The sequence below is a fragment of the Cetorhinus maximus genome, chromosome 6 (genome assembly GCF_964194155.1).
Source record: "Cetorhinus maximus chromosome 6, sCetMax3.hap1.1, whole genome shotgun sequence".
NCBI lineage: Eukaryota > Metazoa > Chordata > Chondrichthyes > Lamniformes > Cetorhinidae > Cetorhinus > Cetorhinus maximus.
Genome location: NC_135884.1, coordinates 121686715 through 121708611, shown reverse-complemented (window position 1 = coordinate 121708611; position 21897 = coordinate 121686715). Strand labels below are relative to the sequence as shown.

The window sequence follows — 21897 nt, the reverse complement described above, 5'->3', positions numbered from 1 at the left end:
GTTTGTGTTGTTTGCAAGTTTCAGAAAGCATATGATCATAACACACAAGGAGAGTAGGACACAATGTACAAGATATATACTGTACAAATAAAATGCACCACAGAAGCAAATCATACAGAAAAGTGTAGGAACATAGGAAAGTATTGGATTGGAAAAGATTATGCAGTTCATCTTCAAGGCACCACTCCTGCCAAAAATCACTCAAATATCTCTCCAATTCTCCCAGAGCCAATTTAAATCTGATTGCATTAGCCAAGACCAGTGTCCGTTCTTTATCCTGGACATTGAACTTAGACCTCTGGCAGGTTTACAATATATTGGGGCTGTCACTAGCTATGAGGTCTGGGGCAAGATTTTGCCAAACCGGTGGAGGTCCCATCATCGGGGTGGTTTTTGGGTGGCCAGCATGTTCAGGTGGGAGGTAGAACTTAATCCACGATATTGCAAAAAGGAGGCAACTAAGTGACACCAGGCAGGAGAGGTGTACAATTAAAGATGGCAGACAGTCATTCAAGTTGCAGGCCCACAGGGCCAGCAGCGCCACCAACAGAAATGGCTGCTGCTCAGGCAGAAAGGAGAATTGGACAGCGCCTCCATTATGGGCAGAATTTTGCCCTTGATGGGTGGGCGGGCCCAACTGACTTGGCAGCAGGCGGGCAGCCAATTGCCGCCGCCAAAACGGGCCCCGCCGCCATTTTAAGTGGGCGCTATGCACTTCCTGTGCGGGCAGGGGGGGGGAATTCCTCAACTGCCAGAGTGTCGCGCGAAAGAGCGCACATCTCCCTGAGGCAAAGTGCTGCCTCAGGGAGATTGCTGAAACTCTGTGAAACCCTAAAAATAGAAGAATTTAAAAATCATTAACATGTCCCCCTCATTTGAAAATGTCACATGAGATGGGGCATGTTAGCGAAGAACACAAACACTTTATTACAAGTTTTTAAACCCGATATCAAACCTCATTCCGCCACTAGATGAGGTTTGTAAAAAAATCACTTACCTGCCTGCCCGTTGGGCTCATGCGCTGACCCGAAGTTTGCACGGGCCCCTCAAAATCCTGGTCGATTGGAGAGTTAATGGCCTTAACAAGGCCTCTAATTAATGGCGGGCCGCCGACCAAATTATCGCGATGCCGCGCGCTGACGTCGGGACACTGGTGCGACGTCAGCGTGCGACATTTTAAGCGCTGGCGTGCGGACTCCGCCACCCGCATGCCAGCCAGAAGATTCTGCCCTATGAGGGTGAAGGGTGGAAGGGTGAGCATTAAATACATTTTTATGCGAGCTAAGCCGGCAGGGATCGGAAAACAGAGGGAAAATGCCTCACCAGCAGCACCGGGGCTTCATTTGCTGCCAGTGGCCCCCAGCTCCTCCATGGAACCCCTGTCTTGGATAGCACTCCCGAAAAGCTGCCAGGAGGCTGTCAGTAACAAACAATTCTCACCTTATTTTAAAAATCCTCTGGCCCTGAATGATTTGTCCTTAGCAAAGGCCTCAGCTTCATCCCCTTATGCCCCACCTCAATGAATTGAAGTTGGCACAAAGTTGAGCTCTTCTTCTGCTGCCTTTGCCTACTTTTTGCACCTACTTTTTGGCCATGAATCTTCTGCCTGCTCAGCGGAACTTTTTACCTGGCTCCAGTATTCACCCTCCGCCTGGATCTCTCCCTCTGGCCTCTTACCCTTTCTAGATCTTTTCAATGAAAACTGCTGGCATGAGTGTGGCTTGTAGATTTTTGATCAGCAGGTACAAGTGATCTTTGATTTCTTCGGAGTTACTGTTAAGAATTTTGTTGAGAATGTTGACGCACACGAGATGTGTGTTGCTGACACATTTAAATTTGGGTAGTTCTACATTTTAGGTTTAGTTAGCTTGATTTCTTTTAAAGTTTTTATTATTTGTGGAAAATATCAATTAGTTTATTTAGCATCTTCTTCAATCTGTGCCTACTTATCATTTTCACTAAATTTCCATTGTTGAAGTCTTCATGTTCTCTCTATTCCCACCTCACTCCATTACTTGCTCACTTCATGAAAGTACTCTTGAAATTCATGAGGCTACCAAGGGTCTTTAGATCAGCAATTAAAAAAAACTTCAATGATTGATGACTTTAATGGTCAAAACACTTGGGATAGAATTTTTGGGTTGGCGAGTGGGGATGGGGCCTGCTCGCCAACGTGTAAAATGATGCGCGGTGACGTCGGGCGGGCGTCCTGATGTCACTGCGCGCAATTTAGATTTTCAGTTCGGCGGGCTGCCAAACTGTCAAAGGCTTATTAAGGCCTGTTAAAAACTAATTGAAATAATTAAATGAGCTGCCTGTCCAACCTTAAGGTTGACGGGCAGGCTTAGAACCCAGGCAGCCTTCACATTTTTCATGGAACCTCATCCATGGGCAGGATCAGGTTTCATGAAGTGTTTAAAAATTCAATAAAAATTTTTTAAAAAATTAATTGACATGTCCCAGCTCATGTGACACTGTCACATGAAGGCACATGTTTTAAAAGTTTTTAATTTCTTTCTTTAAATGCTTAAACCATAAACTAATCTCCGAGGCACCTCTGTGCCACGGAGATTTCTGCGCTCTTTCACGCGCATGTGCGAAAGAGCGAAGGCGACGACTCAGGGAACCCCCCCCCCCCAACACTGCCCGCACAGGGAGCGCTCAGCGCTTCCAGGTGCGCGTCACGCTGGACAGATCTTAATTGGCCTGCCCACGTAAAATGGCGGTACGAACCCGACCAGGAGCGCTGATCGGGTTTGCGCCCACTCCCGCCCACCCCTGCACAATCCCCCAGATGGGGGGAAAATTCTGCCCTTGGAGATAGTTTGTTTTGTAAATGACCACTCTATAATTTGGTCTATGATGTTACAACTGCTCAAAAAATAGAAAAACTAATCAAATCTATCAACTTTCAGTCATTTTTAAACAATGCAGAGCACAATTGCTAATTGAAATGAAAAATACTGATCCCTAAAATACAATGTGTCAGCAAAAAAGTACCAATACTATTTGATAACTACACTTACCTGAGATTCCGAACAGCAACAGTTATAGCGATGATCACTGTAGTAACCAGAATTAAAAGATATGAAGGTAAAATCAGCGTGTACAGAAGTCTTTGGAAAGTATCATAAGGCAGTAGGCCAAAAGCTTCTTCACACAGGTATAACTTAGCATCAAAATCCCTAAAGATGAAGAGAAAGACAAAGAAAATGTTTCTACTAAATATATTTGCAAACAGGATGTGTTGACTAACTCAATTCGGCACTATTTTATACATGCTGGACTAGTTATTTTAACATTACATAATTGCTAGTTATTCTAGCTAGATTCTTAGAGGTATATCTCAATATATATCATTCTGAATTAGGACTTCAACATCAAATCCCCTGCCTTCACAGCACATTAGGATTTTGTGGATTTCTCTCTACAGACAATGCTGGTTTTTACTTTCACATCAACAGCATCATAACTTTTTATTTAGTAAATACGAAACTTCACAACTAGTTTAAAAGGAGTGCCAAAAGCAAACTGTTTTTACAGAAAAGTTTAATCATAACACTGGTGTGATTGTATGAAAGGAATACCAACTTCTGAAAAGCCAATGATGATGAATTAATTTAATATATGCAGAGTGCAGTTAAATTTCTGGTATCACACCTAGGCTTCCCTTTCATTACTATAAACAAATAAGAGGAAAAGGGGATATGTTCCTTTTCAACAAAAATGATAAAATTTCACCTTCATTATTTTGATATTCGAAAAGCCATGTGGTGGTTACTTGTACATATTTCTCCTGACCCCCATTTAAATATAAAGATAGTTTTTCATTTATTCGCAAAGTCAGAGTGATCATGGGTTTTGGAACATTTATTTCTTCCTAAGGATAGGTATGTAGAATGACTTCCTACAGAATTAACAGATTTAATTGGTTGTAAAGTACTTTGGAATGGGCTGGCAAATTGGTAACAAGGGAATATAAATTTAAGATCACCACAAGAACACAAAGAAAGGAAGTTAAATGAACTGTTTCACATACAGGATTATTACAACAAAGAACGTGGATAGACCTTAAATGAAGCTGACCAGCTTTTGCGGTGGAGATGCCAGCAGTGGCTCAGGAGCCCATTTCACAATGAAGAAGGCTATTTAACTTAGCCAAGGCATTAGCATCCCAATTCTGGGTTTCTTAGCCAACCACAGCGCATGGGAGTAAAGAAACACTGCATGTGTCAATAAAAGGATTTCAACTTAAAGGAACTCTGTTAGGCATCAGAATGGCTACATCCTGCATTGGCTCTTCAAGCTCCAGAAAGGTCAAGATTGGAAGTGAGTCGCAAGAACTCTGTTCCCCTACTCTCTGGTGCTTCTCAGAGGTCATACTGTAGGTTATGTGAGAGTGCAGAGAAGTTTGCTTTCCATGGTGGGAGGAAAAGGCCAGCCTCTCAGAACAAGCAGGCATATCTGGAAATGCCGGAAGCAGTGAGCAGCAGAAGCCCCTAGAACCTGTTTTCAGTGCTGCAAGAAGTTCAGTGATCTCTTGAGCACAGGAAAGGTGAGTGGCATCCATCCTTCAAATGCCATTATCCATACTCTGACTTCCCCAGTGCTCTTCTGCACAGCACTCCATAGACTAATGTGCTATGCAGCTCCATTCATTCCTCTCATTCGAGGCATCTCCTTACATTTCCATCTGAGCTGTCAATGCTCACACTCACCTTCATGTTATGATCCCCACAGAGACCATTAATGTTTAAAGATAAATTCAAACATGCAGTGTTTAAAAGAAAGAAATTAAGCCACAGGATTTTTTTTAAACAAAACAACCTTTACTGCATATAAAAATAAAATAAAGCAAGAACAACAAACTTAGCACTATAGTGTCATGAAAATATAACAATTTTCATAATATTATTGGGATTTATTATAAAGTGGGAATAGTGGGATCTGGGTTGTGTGTGTGTGTGTGTGTGTGTGTGTGGGGGGGGGGGGGGGGGGGGGGGGGGTGTTGGGAGGGGGGAATTAACTGAATTAAAGACAGCTGGTCTGAAGGCTTTGATGCACCAGAAGAGAAGCTAGGTTTGAAATGCTAAATAAGTAAACACGGCTGAAGTTTTAGAATGTGAGGTGTAAAGGAAAGTTTACATTTTTAGATAAACCAGAGTAGTTTGAATTTCAAGAGAGGGTGAAATGTTACACTTAGCCAGAAGAAGCCCGTGTGTTTATTTCCCCCCCGAACTCACTGATAAAATTGGTACTATGAAAGATTTTTATTATTAGAAAGGTAAAGTCCAAAGACATATTGAAACAATGAAATTTGCATTCAAAGGGGAAAATATGTATAAAGAGAGAAGGCTATGTGTAGGAGGAAGGCATTCTAAGACCTAATAAGTGTGAAAAGCCTCCAGCCTCTACGTATCAAGCTGCTGTCTATAGGAAATGATGCTAAGAGAATTCACTGTGAATATCCCTGTCCAGGGTATCGTGTGCTTTGCCTGGGTCTGTTAAAATCGATTCTGCTTTTACTGTTGCCTTAACTGGGGTGTAACTGGGTGTCTGATTAATTAGGGGAACTAGGAGTTATCATAGTAGTAACTTGTAGACCTACGTATGTGCTTAAAATTATTTTTTTATTAATAAATGATTAATTTAGTTTTTTAAAAAAATCCTCTAAGGCTTGGTGGACTTATTACTACTGAATTCAAGGCACCACCTTGAAATAAAAATAAAAATTGCAAAACAGTTGTGGCAGTTGTTTCAAGTTTCCCTCTGGGATTTCAGCAGCTTAGCATTTACCACCCGCTGTGCCATTACAATAGTTTGTCAGGACTTAAAATATAAATCCAACTCCCCTTTTACTTCCTAATTCCACCCAAGAGCCCCTCTATACGTTACACAATCTTGAAGATTCATTTATTTCTCCCTTTTGGAAATCAAGTATGCCGCAGCTCTCCGGAATACACTTTAATTTTTTCTCAGTGCTCCAACTGTTCTCTGAGGTGCGAGATTTCATGGGGACCCTCCATTAGGTTTTGGTAAGCCAGCTCACCTTTCCTGTCCTCAAGAGATCATTGAGCTTTATGCAGCACTGAAAACAAGTTCTAGGGGCTTCTGCTGCTCACCGCTTCCGCCAGTTCCAGATATACCTGCTTTTTCTGAGAGGCTGACCTCTTCCTCCCACCATGGGAAGCAAACTTCTCTTCACTCCAGCATAACATACAGCATGACCTCTGAGATGCACCAGAGAATGGGAGGACAGCATTCTTGTGACTCACTTTAATCTTGACCTTTCTGAGGCTTGAAGAACCAATTTCTTCAAAATCCCATAAATGTGGACTTCTTAGTTGACGCTTAAGCTTCACTACATTCATGTTCAGTGATTTAAAAATCAGGAACACCCCTGGTTCCTAATGGCCTCTACGTTCATTGTCCTGGTTTTGGACAGCCACAGCTCCTGACAGACTCTCCAAGCTGACAGCTTGTTTTCACTATGAGGGTTACTATAGATTTCTTGCTCCAGCTTCACGCCAGGTAAATCTTCTAGCCTCTTTCCCCCTCACAAACTTTGTAACCAAACTGAACTCGAGCTCCCACCTACTTTCCATGTGGTGAATCATAGGGTTAGTATCTTCTGGACTTAAGGTGCAGGCCTGGCTAACATTTATTTCTTTTGGCCCTCTTGATTCTGTGAGCTGCAAACTGCCGAAGACCACAGCTCAACTGCTTCTGCCTGCTCCCATCAGCAAAAATCCACACATGGATAAATTAAACAACGGAACATCCCTAAAGCCCAGTGCCCATCTCCATGGCAACATGGCATATGAGGGATGTTGCAAACAAAAATGTAAATTAACTATTTTTTTAACCTTCAAAAGCAAATCTTTTGATTCTGGGACCCACATGAATAATTTGTATATCCAATGGTGTTAATGACCCTCTCCCCCAAATTTGCTGGTTCCACCCAGAAACTCCTTTGTTTACAAAGGCACTTTTAGCTTCTTTGATTTGGGAACTACATGAATAATCCAAATCCCTTGACACAGCTGTAGACCTCCTGACTCTACCAAAAGCTCAAAGATGGGTCATCTATTGCGTAAGTTTTTTCACTTTCAATCCTAACCTGATTAAATCAACATAGATTACCCTTTGAACTGCAACCATCCCAGGTTTGTTTACCAGTTCCTCAATCAAACATTTCAATTTATCTATATTTAACACTTTAATTCCTAAGACTATAAATTATATCCCTAAAACACATGAATTATGGAATCAGATATTTGCAACACTCATCTTATTTTTAAATTTGCTTTTTATTTGTTTTTGGGATGCGAGTGTCACTGGTAAAGCCAGTATTTACTGCCTATCCCTAAATGCCCTTGGAGAAAGTGGTGGTGAGCCACCTTCTGGAACAGTTGCAGTCCATGCATAGTAGGTACACCAACAGCACTGATAGGGAGTAAGTTCCAGGATTTTGACCCAATGACAGTGAAGGTTTGGCAATTCCAAGTCAGGTTGGTGTGTGACTTGGAGGGGAATTTGCAGGTGGTGGTGTTCCTATGCATCTGGTTCCCTTGTTCCTCTAGGTTGTGGATTTGGAAGGTGCTGTTGAAGGAGCCTTGGTGAATTGCTACAGTGCATTTTGTAGATAGTACATACTGCTGCCACTGTTCATCGGTGGTGAAGGGAATAAATATTTAAGGAGGTGCAAGAGTCAATTTCATTGAGCAAGAATTCCCACTGTGCTCTTGCCTTGTTGACCCCTGGCAAGTTCCACACAACTTAGGAAACCCGTGTGTTTGTTGTTAAAACCATAATGTTGGCTTGAAGTCTGCATTAATTGGCTCTTTACATATATAAATCATAGATCTGACATTTATATGGCGGTTTCCACACATCTAAATGTGCCCTGGTAAAAGCTGGAAGTGAGTGGGATCATGTCAGATTTCAGACACAATGGCACGTTTAGGGGATTTAATCACACCCAAACCCCATGCTGCACTTGAACATGCCCCCTTTAGCAGTTAAATTTCTGCCCACATTACTGTAAGCAGATATTAAGGTAGACACTTTATCATTTAAAAAGGGATTGGATAATGTTTCAAAAGGAGGAACATAAAGTGGTACAGGGAAAAGGCAACAAAATGGGGTTAAACAGTTCCAGTAAAGACTCAATGAACTGAATGGACAATGGAACTGCATGGGAGACTGATAACCAAGGTAAGAGCCCATGGGATCCAAGGCAATTTGGCAAATTGGATCCAGAATTGGCTGAGTGGCAGGAAGCAGAGGGTGATGGTCGAGGAGTGTATTTGTGACTGGTTGCCTGTGTCCAGTGGGGTTCCACAGGGATCGGTGTTGGGCCCCTTGCTGTTTGTGGTATATATAAATGATTTAGGCTTGAATGTAGAGGGTTGATCAGTAAGTTCGCGTATGACACAAAAATTGTTGGGGTGGTAAATAGTGAGGATGTTAGCCTTAGATTACAGGAGGGTATTGACAGGCTGATCAGATGGGCTGATCAGTGGCAAATAGAATTTAATCCGGATAAATGTGAGGTGATGCACTTGGGCAGGAAAAAAAAAGGCACGGGAATACACGATGAATGATAGGACCCTGGGAAGTACCGAGGATCAGAGGGACCTTGGTGTGCATGTCCACCGGTCCTTTAATGTAGCGGGACAGGTAGATAAGGTGGTTAAGAAGGCATGTGGGATACTTGCCTTTATTAGCCGAGGCATAGAATATAAGAGCAAGGAGGTTATGCTACAACTGTATAAAACGCTGGTTAGGCCACAGCTAGAGTATTGCGTTCAGTTCTGGAATCCGCATTATAGGAAGGATGTGATTGCACTAGAGAGAGTGCAGAGGAGATTTATCAGGATGTTGCTTGGGCTGGAGAGTTTTAGTTATGAGGAGAGATTGGATAGACTGGGGTTATTTTCCCTGGAGCAGAGGAGATTGAGGGGGGACATGATTGAGGTGTATAAAATTATGAGGGGCATAGATAGGGTAGACAGGAAGGAACTTTTCCCCTTGGTGGAGGGTTCAATAACCAGGGGGCATTGATTTAAGGTAAGGGGCAGGAGGTTTAGAGGGGATGTGAGGAAGAATTTTTTCATCCAGAGGGTGGTGGGAATCTGGAACTCACTGCCTGAAAGGGTGGTAGAGGCAGATACCCTCATAACATTTAAGAAGTATTTGGATGTGCACTTGCGATGCCATGGCATACAAGGCTATGGGCCTAGTGCTGGAAAATGGGATTAGAATAGTTAGGTACTTGTTTGGCCGGTGCAGACTCGATGGGCCAAAGGGCCTTTTTCTGTGCTCTAGATGTCTATGACTATGGGCAACATTTTCCCCCCGTTGGGGGGGATGTGCGGGAGCTGGCACGAGCGGGCGGGTTCCCGGTCGGCACCTCCAGTTGGGGGCACACTGCCATTTTACATGGGCGGGCCAATTAAGACCTGCCCAGAGTGCTATGCGCTCCCTGTGCAGGCAGGGGGGGATTCCCTGAGCCGGGAGTGCAGTCTTTCGCGCATGCACGCGAAAGAGCTCACAGATCTCCCTGAGGTAAAGTGCCGCCTCAGGGAGATCGCTGGAAGTTTTAAAAATTTGTAGAAGTGTGGAAAAAAATTCCTGATGTGTCCCCTCATGTGACACTGTCACATGAACTGAGACATGTCACTTTCTTTTATTTCAACATTTCATAAACATTTTAAAGCCCTCACGAAACCTCATCCCACCTGTGGATGAGGTTTCATGTTTTTTCTAAAGGCCGCCTGGCCTGCCTGCCAACCTTGAGGTTGGACGGGCAGGTCCTTTAATTAGCTTAATTACTTTTTTAAAGGCCTTAAGTGGCCTTTGACAGTTTGATGACAGTTTCGCTGACTAGACTGCGCGCCCGCCGAACTGAAAATCTAAATGACTCAGGGTGACGTCGGGACACACACCTGACGTCACCCCGCGTCATTTTACATGTCAGCAAGCGGGCCCCGCTCCCCTGCTTGCCGACCAGAAGATGCAGCTCTATGACTCTACGAATACCCCACCCACACCCCCATGACTTAAATGCTATGATTCTATAAAAGGAATGAATGCAGAAATTAAACAAAGAATTGCTTGACCAGTTAGATTCAACTTTCCTTACATCTCAATGACACAAGGTGGCTGGAAACTTGACAAGGCAGTTAAGAAAGTATAAAAGAGATACTTGGCCATGGAAATAGAAAAGAAGGACCTGTTTTTCACGACCACTGGACATCTCAAAGCACTTTACAGCCAATGAAATACTTTTGAAGTGTTGCCACTGTTGTAATGTAGGAGGACATTAAATATAAAAACAAGGATATCATGCTAAATCTTTACAAATTTCTGGTTATACCTCAGCGGGAGTATTGTGTATAATTCCATGCACCACACTTCAGGAAGGATGTCAATTCCCTGGAGAGAGCATGGAGAAGGTTTACCAGGGTGGCACAAGGGATGACAAATTTCAGCTATGCAAAGAGATAGGAGAAGGTGGGATTGTCCTCCTTAGTGCAAAGAAGATTGTATTCAAAATTATGCATGGTTTAGATACAGCAAGTAGGGAGAAACTATTTCCCCTGGAAAATAAGTTCTAAGATAATCAGAGCTATAGTTTTAAAATAATTGGCAAAAGAACTTGAGGGGAAATTAGGAGAAATTGCTTCAGAGGATTGTTATGACCTAAACACACTACCTGAAATAGAGTGGTGGAATCAGATTCCATAGAAACTTTTAAACATGTACTTGAAGAGGACTAATTTGGAGGGTTATGGGGATAAAGTTGGGGTGTGGAACTAAATTGTACGGCTCTTTCAAAGAGCCAGCACAGATATGATGGGCCAATTCGTTTCCTTCTGTGCTGTAAGATTCTATGATTCTATCTTGCCACAACAATCTGCTGTATGAATGTTCTGCATCAACACTATAAATAAATATTTACCCTCAGTTTTGATTTCAGGGACGGAGGACAGACCATCACAACTTGAGTCATTCTCCAACAATATTCTGTACAGCTTGTGAAATGTAATATAATGGACTAATATTTGAGTGATATATAAAATTAAACTTTTACCTTGTCGCCCCAAATCCAAACTTTGCTTTAAGGAATTTAAAAATATGTTCATCGGATTCTAGCCCTAGAATTTTCTGCAACAAAAAGGGACACATTGATGAGATTATAACAGCAATTTATAGCCCTGCTATTAAATTGGTTCCATTCAGTACTGCTTCTGCCAAGAGTTACTCTTTCATTAGTTACTATCCAAGATCTTGGAATATAAATAAGTAATATATGAGAGAAGCCCTGAAGAATTAACAAGGAAAGTATATTGAAAATAACTCAACCAATATTGGCTCAAGTTATATTAGATTTTGAAATGTGAATTCATTGAACAGTACTGATTGTTAGAAATTCATTTTCCACAAGAAAAGTTTAAGCTTCTGACAAGATTTATTAGTCACAATAAATAAATTCCAATAAACAGTTTTGATGTTTGTGAATGTTATACCTATCTATTATTTCTTGAGAAGACATAATAAATGTAGGCTCAAATGGAATATATATACCCACCATAAACTGGTTGGATTAAAAGGCTTGTTTGTGTTGTATATTCTATGTAAGCACATTGATGAGGCCAGACACTCTTATTTATAATCGTTTATAGATCAAAATAAACTAGAGGAAAATGCATATTATTTCACATTAACAAAAAAATTACATTCATTTGCAAACAACTCATTTTGTGGAGTTTCCTCAAAGAAGACTTTCAATAACTTTATTCACATACCTTACTTGTATTATTTGTTAGGACTGTTAAGCTGAATACTACAACTAAATGCAGCAATAGTTTCAAAACTCTCATAAGAAAACCGCCAGATTTTAAATTCCTCTAAAAAAAAAAGAAAGATGGCAATATTAGATTCTTCATTTCCATAAAAGTCAATCTCATCAACCATGCAGGACAATCCAGGTATTTACATGAACTATGACTATAAATATAATGCCTAGAAAGAGGCTCAAAATCAAAATGCGGTTTGACAACAATTCTGAATTTCTAAAATATTCTAATGAAGAGTCATACGGACTCGAAACGTTAACTGTGTTCCTCTCCGCAGATGCTGTCAGACCTGCTGAGTTTTTCCAGGTATTTTTGTTTTTGTTTCTAATTTGCTTTATCATTGCATCACACTGACATTTTTGGAGCAAATCAAAATTACTTCCATGAAGGTCCTATGTCCCTTAAAAAATTAACATATCTTCTACCAGTAATTTAGTCAACTTTTTTCCCCTCATGAAAACCCTAAGTTCTGTTTCCACTTGCACTTTTTCACTCACTCCAGCTGATTAAAGTGTTTCATACTGATCGATGTCATCTCCATGCTCTGCATACCGCAGGCGGTCATTAGGTGTGCACGTGGAAACCCCTTTACCAAGATGCCATCAGGTACACTTCCCATTAGAAGTATGCTTGTTAAGTATTTCCCTTGTAATCAAGAACTTTCCAACATGTAAAACACAACTCTTCATGTTTTGGCAATTGTAAAATTACAAAGATGCCCCTTAAAATGCAAATTTGCTGCCCTGTTCTGTGGATTAGATGTACCAGGTATAAAAAAATCAATGTGATCTTTGCCTCAGGCTATATGGACAGAGTTTCAATTTTACATCTTTTTTACCCCAATTGATTTATTTTTAAGATTATCTGGCTATTCCTGAAATGTAACACTCTTCAGTGTAACCTCATGATTACATAGAAGTCAAAACAATTATTTTCAATCAAATCAATGTTATTATGATTGAAACAATTTAGAACATTATGCGGGAGAAATTGGACTATGTAGCACCTGTTTTTTTTTGGTGCTTACATAGCCTCCTAACACTCAAAAATGGAATCCAAGATGTGTGCATACTTCTAATGGGAAGTGTGCCTAATGGCATCTTGGTAAAGGGGTTTCCACGTGCACACCTAATGACCGCCTGCGGTATGCAGAGCATGGAGATGACATCGATCAGTATGCAACACTGACTTAATGTGAGCACTGTCATTTTCAAATGCCATGATCCATTCCACACCCTGTCTTAATCTTGTACAACTGAACACAATGTTAAAATAAAAGATGTCCCACCAACGTTATTTAAAGAGATCATCAGGTTAGTTGCTGAATTGTTTCTTCTGGCTTCTGGGTGCAATTGTATGTTTTTGTTTTGGAGTTTTGCGATTTGTGCCCAGAGTTTGAATAGTTTACAGAGAGTGGTATGTTGATTTAAAAGCTTGTGATGAAACAAGTTGCTTCCAAACATTGGTGACTTGGAATGGCTTCCTCTGAGAATTTGAGCAAGTATGGAAGAATGAAGGGAGGCCGTGCAGTTAGAACATGGAGAGGGGTGAGGGGGGAAGGGTTCCACATTCCTTACTTCTCCTCTACCACTGACTTTCACATTTTGACCTTCTGACAACACAAATGTAAAAAAAACCAGAAAATGCATATCCCAATCCAATTTTATGACTTCAATCTTGGCATAATGCATACAAAAATAAACTAAATAACCCTTGTGCATTATCTTAGTGTGTGAAACCAGGAATTTGGCTAATGAGGGAGTTTTAAGGGTCAATTTCTTTCTAAAGTCTAGTTTTTTCTTTAATTTAGTAATGAACTAAAAATTACTGTTTAAGTTAAGAGGTAAGTTAAGTTTATTTCAGTCTTAAACAGGGATACACAATCTCTCTGAGAGCAGCTGTAGCTGGTTAATTAGGTGGCAAGCTTAAACTAGTTTCTGAGCTTTAGCACAGCTTGACTCATTTGTTTTCAGAAAGTATAAATATAGGGGTTTCTCAGTGTTGCTTGTCTGAACAGTGTGAATCCAGGAGTTTGGTGAAGAGGGGAACTATAAATTAAGAAAAATAAATGTAATTAACACAATAAAGATGGGGGATGGATGGTGTGTAGTGACTGCAGCATGTGGGAGCTCCTGAATGCCACTGCACTCCATGGAAACCACATCTGTGGTAAGTGTCTGCGGCTTGAGGAGTTAATGAGCTGGGGGCTGAGCTGCAGATATTGCACTGCATCAGGGCAGGAGAAAAAGTATTTGGCCTGGGCACTTTGTTATAGAAAGCAGTCACACCCCTTAGGTTGGCGTCATCTGCTTTGGTCAGTAGTTGGGGACAAGAGAATGGATGTGAGGCAGGCAGGTGGGGGGATTGGGAGGATGGGAGTGGAGGGACCTGAGCCCTTACAGTGGGCAACAAGTTTGAGGTTTTTGCAGCTCGTGTGGACAGCAGTCGGGACTGCAATGTGGACGAGTGGGCTAGCCATGGTACTGTGGTGTGGGGGGGGTGGGGCATTCAAGTGGGGGGAGTTGGGGAGGGGGGGGGTAGTCTGGTGGTGGTGGTGGGGACGATGTGCTCAGGGGGTGGACGCTGTTCTCCACAGCTGTGACGAAAATACAAAAGGCTGTGTTGTCTGCTCAATGCCAGAGTTTGGGATGTCTGCTCAGGGCTGTGGGGAGAACCTGCAGTGGGGGGAGAACCTGCAGTTGTGGGGGGGGGGGGAAACCTGCAGCGGGATGGGGGGGGGGGGTGGAACCTGCAGTGGGAGGAAGGGGTGGAACCTGCAGTGGGAGGGGGGAACCTGCAGTGGGGTGGGACCTGCAGTGGGAGGGCGGGGGGGGGAACCTGCAGTGGGAGGGGAGGGAGGGGGGACCTGCAGTGGGAGGGGAGGGAGGGGGGACCTGCAGTGGGAGGGGAGGGAGGGGGGACCTGCAGTGGGAGGGGAGGGAGGGGGGACCTGCAGTGGGAGGGGGGAACCTGCAGTGGGGGGGGGGGGGGGGGGGAACCTGCAGTGGGAGGGCGGGGGGGGGAACCTGCAGTGGGAGGGGAGGGAGGGGGGACCTGCAGTGGGAGGGGAGGGAGGGGGGACCTGCAGTAGGAGGGTGGGGACTTGCAGTGGGAGGGTGGGGGAAGAACCTGTTGCTGTGGTCCCTGTGGTACCAATGACATAGGTAAAAGTAGGAAAGAGGTTCTGCAGGGTGTGGGAGGAGCTAGGCATAAATTAAAAATCAGAACCTTAAAGGTAATAATCTCTGGATTATTACCTGAGCCATGTGCAAATTGGCATAGGTTAAATAAAAATAAAGAGATGAATGCATGGGAAAAGTGCGTTGCAGTTCGTGGGTCACTGGCACCAGTACTAGGGAATATGGGGGCTGTACCGTTGGGACAGACTTCACCTGAACCGTGCTGGGACTAGTGTTCTAGCAAACCATATAACTAGGAAAGTAGAGAGGGCTTTAAACTAAATAAAGGGGGGAAGGGATCATGTAGGGAAAGATTGAGTAAATTAAAGGGAAATGAGGAGGCAACAAATCAAGATAGCATTAAAGGTAATGATAATCAGAATATGGCAGGAAGGGATAGTGATTGCAAACCTAAGAGTGTACCAGTGCATAAGGTCAGAGTTTACAAAAACAGTAAAAAAAAACTGAATTAAGGGCGCTTATTTGAATGCCCGCAGCTTTCGCAATAATATAGATGAATTGTCAGCTCAAATAGAAATTTATACACATGACCCGATAGTCATTACAGAGATGTGTCTACAAGGAGACCAAAGCTTGGACCTGAATATCCAAGAGTTTGTGACTTTCAGGAAGTACATGAAGCTGGGAAAAGATGGCGGGATAGCTCTGTTAATTAAAGACGGCATTAGCATCATAATGAGAGGTGACATTAGTTCTAAAGATCAAGGTATAGAATCAGTTTGGGTGGAACAAAGAAACAGCAAGGGTCAGAAAACATTGGTGGGAGTTGTTTATAGGCTACCAAATAGCAGTGGTAATGTAAATCACAGTATAAATCAGGAAATTAGAGCTGTCTGTGACAAGGGTAATACAGTAATCATGGGGATTTCTATATAATATATATATAATACATAGATTGGATAAACCTAATTAGTACTAATATTGTGGTGGACAAATTCTTGGAATGTATGCAAGACGATTTTTTAGAACACAATGTTGAGGAATCATGAATGGGCTATTTTAGATCTAGTATTGTGCAATGAAAAAAGGCTAATAAATAGTATTATAAAGGAGCCTTTACAAAAGAGTGACCGTGAGAAAAATTCTCCCCCATTAGGGGGAAGTTTAGGAGCTGGCGCACCTCCGATTGGTGCCCCCAATCGGGGGCGCACCGCCATTTTACATGGGTGGGCCAATTAAGGCCCGTCAAGCGTGACGTCCGCTCTGAAGCACTATGCGCTCCCTGTGTGGGTGGGGGCGGGGGATTCCCTTAGCCGGGAGTGTGCCCTTTCTCGCATGCGCACGAAAGAGCGCACAGATCTCCCTGAGGCTCAGGAAGATCAGCTCGGAATTAAAATTTGTAATACAAATGATAAAAAAATTTCCCTGACATGTCCCCTCATGTGACACTGTCACATGAGTTGGGACATGTCCATAACTTTTCTTGAAACCTTTAATAAAAATTTAAATACCCTCATAAAACCTCATCCCGCCCGTGGATGAGGTTTCGGGCTTCCGGCCTGCCCACCAACCATAAGGTTGGATGGGCAGGTCCATTAATGACTTTAATTCGTTTTTCAATGGCCTCAATAGGCCGTTGACAGGTCGGCGGGCGCGCAGCTGACTCGGCTGCGCCCCCGCTGACCTGAAAATGGAAATGACGGGGGATGATGTCGGGAGTTCCACCCGACGTCATCCCGCATAATTTTATGTGTCGTGAGCAGGCCCCGCTCCTGCTCGCCGACCGGAAGAACCTGCCCCATAGTATGACAGAATTTTACATTAAGTTTGAAACTGATGCCGTTCAATCAGAAACTAGAGTCTTAAATCTAAACCAAGGAAACTATGAAGGTATGAAGGGAAAATTGACTATAGCTGGTTGGGAAACTACGTTAAAACGTATGATGGTAGACAGGCAATGGCTAACGTCTAAAGAACTAATACATAGTTTACCATAAAAATACATTCCTTTAATGCATAAAAACATACCAAGGCAAATGTTCCAACCGTGGCTAACGAAATAAATCAAGGATTGTATTAGATCTAAGGAAAAGGTGTGTAAAGTTGCCAAAAAATAAGGTAATTGGGAGCATTTTAGAGTTCTGCACAGGAGGACCAAGTAAAAGATTAAGAAAGGGAAAATAGAATGTGAGAGTAAACTAGTGAGAAACATAAAAATGGACTGTAAAAGCTTCTATAGGTATGTAAATAGGAAAAGATTAGCAAAAACAAATGTGAGTTCATTATAAGTGAAGTCAGGAGAATTTATAATGCGGAATAAGGAGCTGACAGAGAAACTAAACAAATACTTTGTGTCTGTCTTCACAGAAGAAAATACTAAAAACCTCCCAGAATAAATGGAGAATCAAGGGACCAGTGTTAAAAAAAAAAAGCACTATACAAATTAATGGGACTTAAAAATAGATAAATCCAGTAGACCTGATGATCTACATCCCAGAGTGTTGAGAGAGGTGGCTGCAGAGATAGTAAATGCATCGGTGATCATCTTTCAAAATTCTATAGATCTGGGATGATTCCTGCAGATTGGAAGGTGGCAAATGTAATCCCAATATTTAAGGAAGGACGGGGAGAGAGAAAATGGGAAACTAAAGACCTGTTAGCCTGACGTCGGTAATAGAGAAAATGCTAGAATCCTTATAAAGGAAATGGTAACAGGACACTAAGAAAATAATGATAGCACTGGGCACAGTCAACATGGATTTATAAAAGGGAAATCGTGTTTAACAAACCTGTTGGAGTTTTTTGAGGATGTAACTTGCAGAATAGATAAGGGAGAACCGGTGGATGTGGCATATTTAGATTTTCAGAAAGCTTTTAATAAGGTCTCTCACAAGAGATTAGTAAACAAAATTAGAGCACATGGGATTAGAGGAAGTATACTGGCATGGATTGAGAACTGGTTAACAAATCAAACAGAGTAGGAATAAATGGGTCATTTTTAGGTTGGCAGGCTGTGGCTAGTGGGGTACCTCTAGGATTAGTGCTTTAGCCCCAGCTATTCACAATCTATATCAGTGATTTTGATGGGGGGAATTAAATGTAATATTTCCAAGCTTGCAGGTGACACAAAACTAGTTGGAAGTGTGAGTTTTGAGGAGGATGCAAAGATGCTTCAAGGGGATTTGGAGAGGCTAAGCGAGTGGGCAAAAATTTGGCAAATGAAATATAACGTGGAGAAACGTGAGGTTATCCACTTTGGTAGGAAAAACAGAAATACAGAGTATTTCTTAAATGGTGAGAGGCTGGAAAGTGTTGAACTTCAAAGGGACTTGGGTATCCTTGTTCATGAGTCACTGAAAGATAACATGCAGGTACGGCAAACAATTAAGAAGGCAAACGGTATGTTGGCCTTTATTGCAAGAGGATTTGAGTATAGGAGTAAAGATGTCTTACTGCAACTACATAGAGACTTGGTAAGACCTCACCTGGAGTATTGTGTGCAGTTTTGGGCTCCTTACCTAAGGAAAGGTATACTTGCCATAGTGGGAATGCAACAAAGGTTCACTAAATTAATTCCTGGGATGGAAGAATTGTCCTATGAGGAGCGATTAAATAGACTGGACCTTTATTCTCAGGAGTTTAGAAGAATGAGAGGTGATGTCATTCAAACATGCAAAATTCTTACAGGATTCGACAGGGTAGATGCAGGAAGGATATTTCCCTTGGCTGCAGGCGGGGGTCTAGAACCAAGGGACACAGTCGCAGAATAAAGGACAGGTCACTTAGGACTAAGATGGGGAGGAATTTCTTCACGCCGAGGGTGGTGAATCTTCAGATTTCTCTGCCCCAGAGGGCTGTGGAGGCTCAGTCATTGAGCATGTTCAAGACTGAGATTGATAGGTTTCTACGTATTAAAAATATCAAGGGATATGAGCATAGTGCAGGAAAAAGGTGCTGATGCAGAAGACCAGTCATGATTTCACTGAATAGTGGAGCAGTTTCAAAGGGCTGAATGGCCTACTCCTGCTTCTATTTCTTGTGTTTTTATGTCCTCCATGTGTCCTTGTCTCCCCTAGTGCTCTGTTGAGGGGCTTCCCCAGTGGCTGCAGCAATGGTGGTGAAAGGCTGCTGACCTCCAAATCAGGAGACTGCAGATGGCTTTGGAGGTTGACCTTGAGCAGCTTTGACTCTAGGAGGCCCAACATCAGACTGCAACATCTTGGTCTGGGCTGGCTGGCCAACAGCCAACAGTAAGGACACTTACAGAGTGGCAGGGGTGTTATTTACACCTATCAGCTTTCTTCTGTATCCTGGCCTATTGATATCCTCACCTGATTTTTCTGCAGCAGAACCAGTGTGCAACCTTGCTCTCCAACTAGTTGGCATCTGCATGATTCTCTCCTCCTGCCCTGATTCCTGTGTACTTGTGCCTGGATTTTTGATTGACAAGGGAGTCCAGGGTAAAGGGGGTCGGGGGCAGACAGGGATGAGAAGTTCAGGTCACAAACAGATCACCAATGATCTTATCAAATGGTGGAGCAGGTTCAAGTCCGAATGGCCTACTCTAATTCTTGTGTTAGTATCTTCCCACTCTCCCCTCCTCTCCCTTGCCTCAGAAATATACGCAGTTGTCAGTGTCTGAGCTGGAGGCTGGGAGCTTAAGATCGAATGATATTGCCATTTAATCTTCACTGTCTCCTTCCTCTTTCTTCACTGACTGGGAAGGTTTCAGTTCTTGGGTTTCTAAAATGAAAAAGGGATGAGTTGGGTTATGTTGAGGGGAGAGGAGAAAGTAAAAAGTGCTTGCTCACACTATCTACAACTCATGCTTTGGGAGAAAATGTAAAATGAGGGATAAGTGGGATGAGAGAGGGAGTCATCAACCTGAAGCACTCCACAGATGCTGTCTGACCTGCTGAATACTTCCATCATTTTCTGCTTTTACATGAAAGAGGGTTACATATGGAGATATCCTCATCATTGATCTCTTTGGCCCTGCCAGAGGACATTGCTGCTGTGACGTTCCTTCCCAGGGTGGCCAGCACAATTTCCTTGATGGGGTTAAAATATGCAGATGCACTTTATTTCCTGCGGTTCTATTCTGTTACCTGCTGTGATGTGCCACATTCTACGGCAAGAAAAAGAGATGTGTGACAGTGAGTGTCCTGCAATATGTTTGAATGATGTGGCTGTCGTGGTTGAATAGCTGCCAGTATGTGCAAACTCTGAGTTGTGGGTATGTGGCTTGTAACAGTGCTAAGTGTGTGAGGATGTGGCAAAGCACATTGAATACTAATTGATAGAGAATGTTGGTGGCTGGGTGATGGAAATGTAGAGAACTGAGCAGTGGATAGGGCTCATATGCAGTTGGTACAATGTGCTATTTGAAGATTAATTCACTCACCTCGATAACTCATGTCAGGCCATTAAATTTCTTCCTGTACTACATCCCTGTTCTTGCAGCAACATTCCTGGCATTGAGCTCCGCTAGTACTTGTTCCCACTGTTCCCTGAGCATGTATCTGGATGGCACCCTGCCCCTTGTGACATCTCTCCTTGTTTCCACTTCTCCCACTAAGATCCCCAGCCCAGCATAGTGGTATTGTGGCTGTACTCGTAATCCAGAGACCCAGGATGATGCTCTGAGGTCCTGGGTTTGAATCCCACCATGGCAGATGATGAAATGTGAATTCAGTTAAAATCTGGAATTAAAAGCCTAATGATGACCATGAAACCATTGTCGATTGTCGTAAAAACCCATCTGGTTCACTAATGTCCTTTAGGGAAAGGAAATCTGCCACCCTTACCTGGTCTTGCAGCAATGTGGTTGACTCTTAACTGCCCTCTGAAATAGCCTAACAAGCCACTCAGTTGTATCAAACCGCTAAAAAGTCTCAAAAGAATGAAACCGGACGGACGACCCGACATTGACCTAGGCACTGGAAACGACAACGGTAAACTCAGCCCTGTCGATCCTGCAAAGTCCTCCTTACTAACATCTGGGGGCTTGTGCCAAAATTGGGAGAGCTGTCTCACAGACTAATCAAGCAACAGCCTGACATAGTCATCCTCATGGAATCATACCTTACGGACAATGTCCCAGACACCACCATCACCATCCCTGGGTCTATCCTGGGACAACAGAGGTGGTGGCACAGTGTTATACAGTCAGGAGGGAGTTGCCCTAGGAGTCCTCAACATCGACTCCGGACCACATGAAGTCTCATGGCATCAGATCAAACAGGGGCAAGGAAACTTCCTGCTGATTACCACGTACTGAACTCCCCCTTCATCAGATGAATCAGTACTCCTTCATGTTAAACACCACTTGGAGGAAGCACTGAAGGTGACAAGGGCACAGAATGTACTCTGGGTGAGGACATCAATGTCCATCACCAAGAGTGGCTCGGTAGCTCCACTACTGACCAAGTTGATTGAATCCTAAAGGACATAGCTTCTAAACTGGGTCTGCGGCAGGTGGTGAGGGAACTAACAAGAGGGAATAACATATTTGACCTCATTCTCACCAACCCACCTGCCGCAGATGCATCTGTCCATGACAGTATCGACAGAAGTGACCACCGCACAGTCCTTGTGGAGACTAAGTACCTTCTTCACATTGAGGATACCCTCCATCGTGTTGTGTGGCATGACCACCATGCTAAATGGGATAGATTTCAAACAGATCTAGCAACTCAAGGCTGGGCAACCATGTGGCTCTGTGGGCCAGCGAGCAGCAGCAGAATTATACGCAACCACAATCTGTAACCTCATGGCCCAGCATATCCCCCACTCTATCATCACCACTAAGCCAGGGGATCAACCCTGGTTCAATGGAGAGTGCAAGAGGGCATGCCAGGAGCAGCACCAGGCATTCCAAACAATGAGGTGTC

The 21897-nt window shown here is 43.0% G+C and overlaps 1 protein-coding gene across 2 annotated transcripts in view; it reads right to left on the bottom strand.

Moving 5' to 3' along the window:
* Positions 1–21897, bottom strand: part of dpy19l3 (dpy-19 like C-mannosyltransferase 3) — a 106068-nt gene that overhangs the window by 44708 nt on the left and 39463 nt on the right. For both annotated transcript variants that reach the window (XM_078544400.1, XM_078544401.1), the window contains 3 exons: positions 11814–11915; positions 11099–11172; positions 3027–3185 (listed from right to left, as the gene is read on the bottom strand). In XM_078544400.1, coding sequence (XP_078400526.1) covers positions 3027–3185; positions 11099–11172; positions 11814–11915 — 335 coding nt within the window. The remainder of the gene's footprint in view (positions 1–3026; positions 3186–11098; positions 11173–11813; positions 11916–21897) is intronic.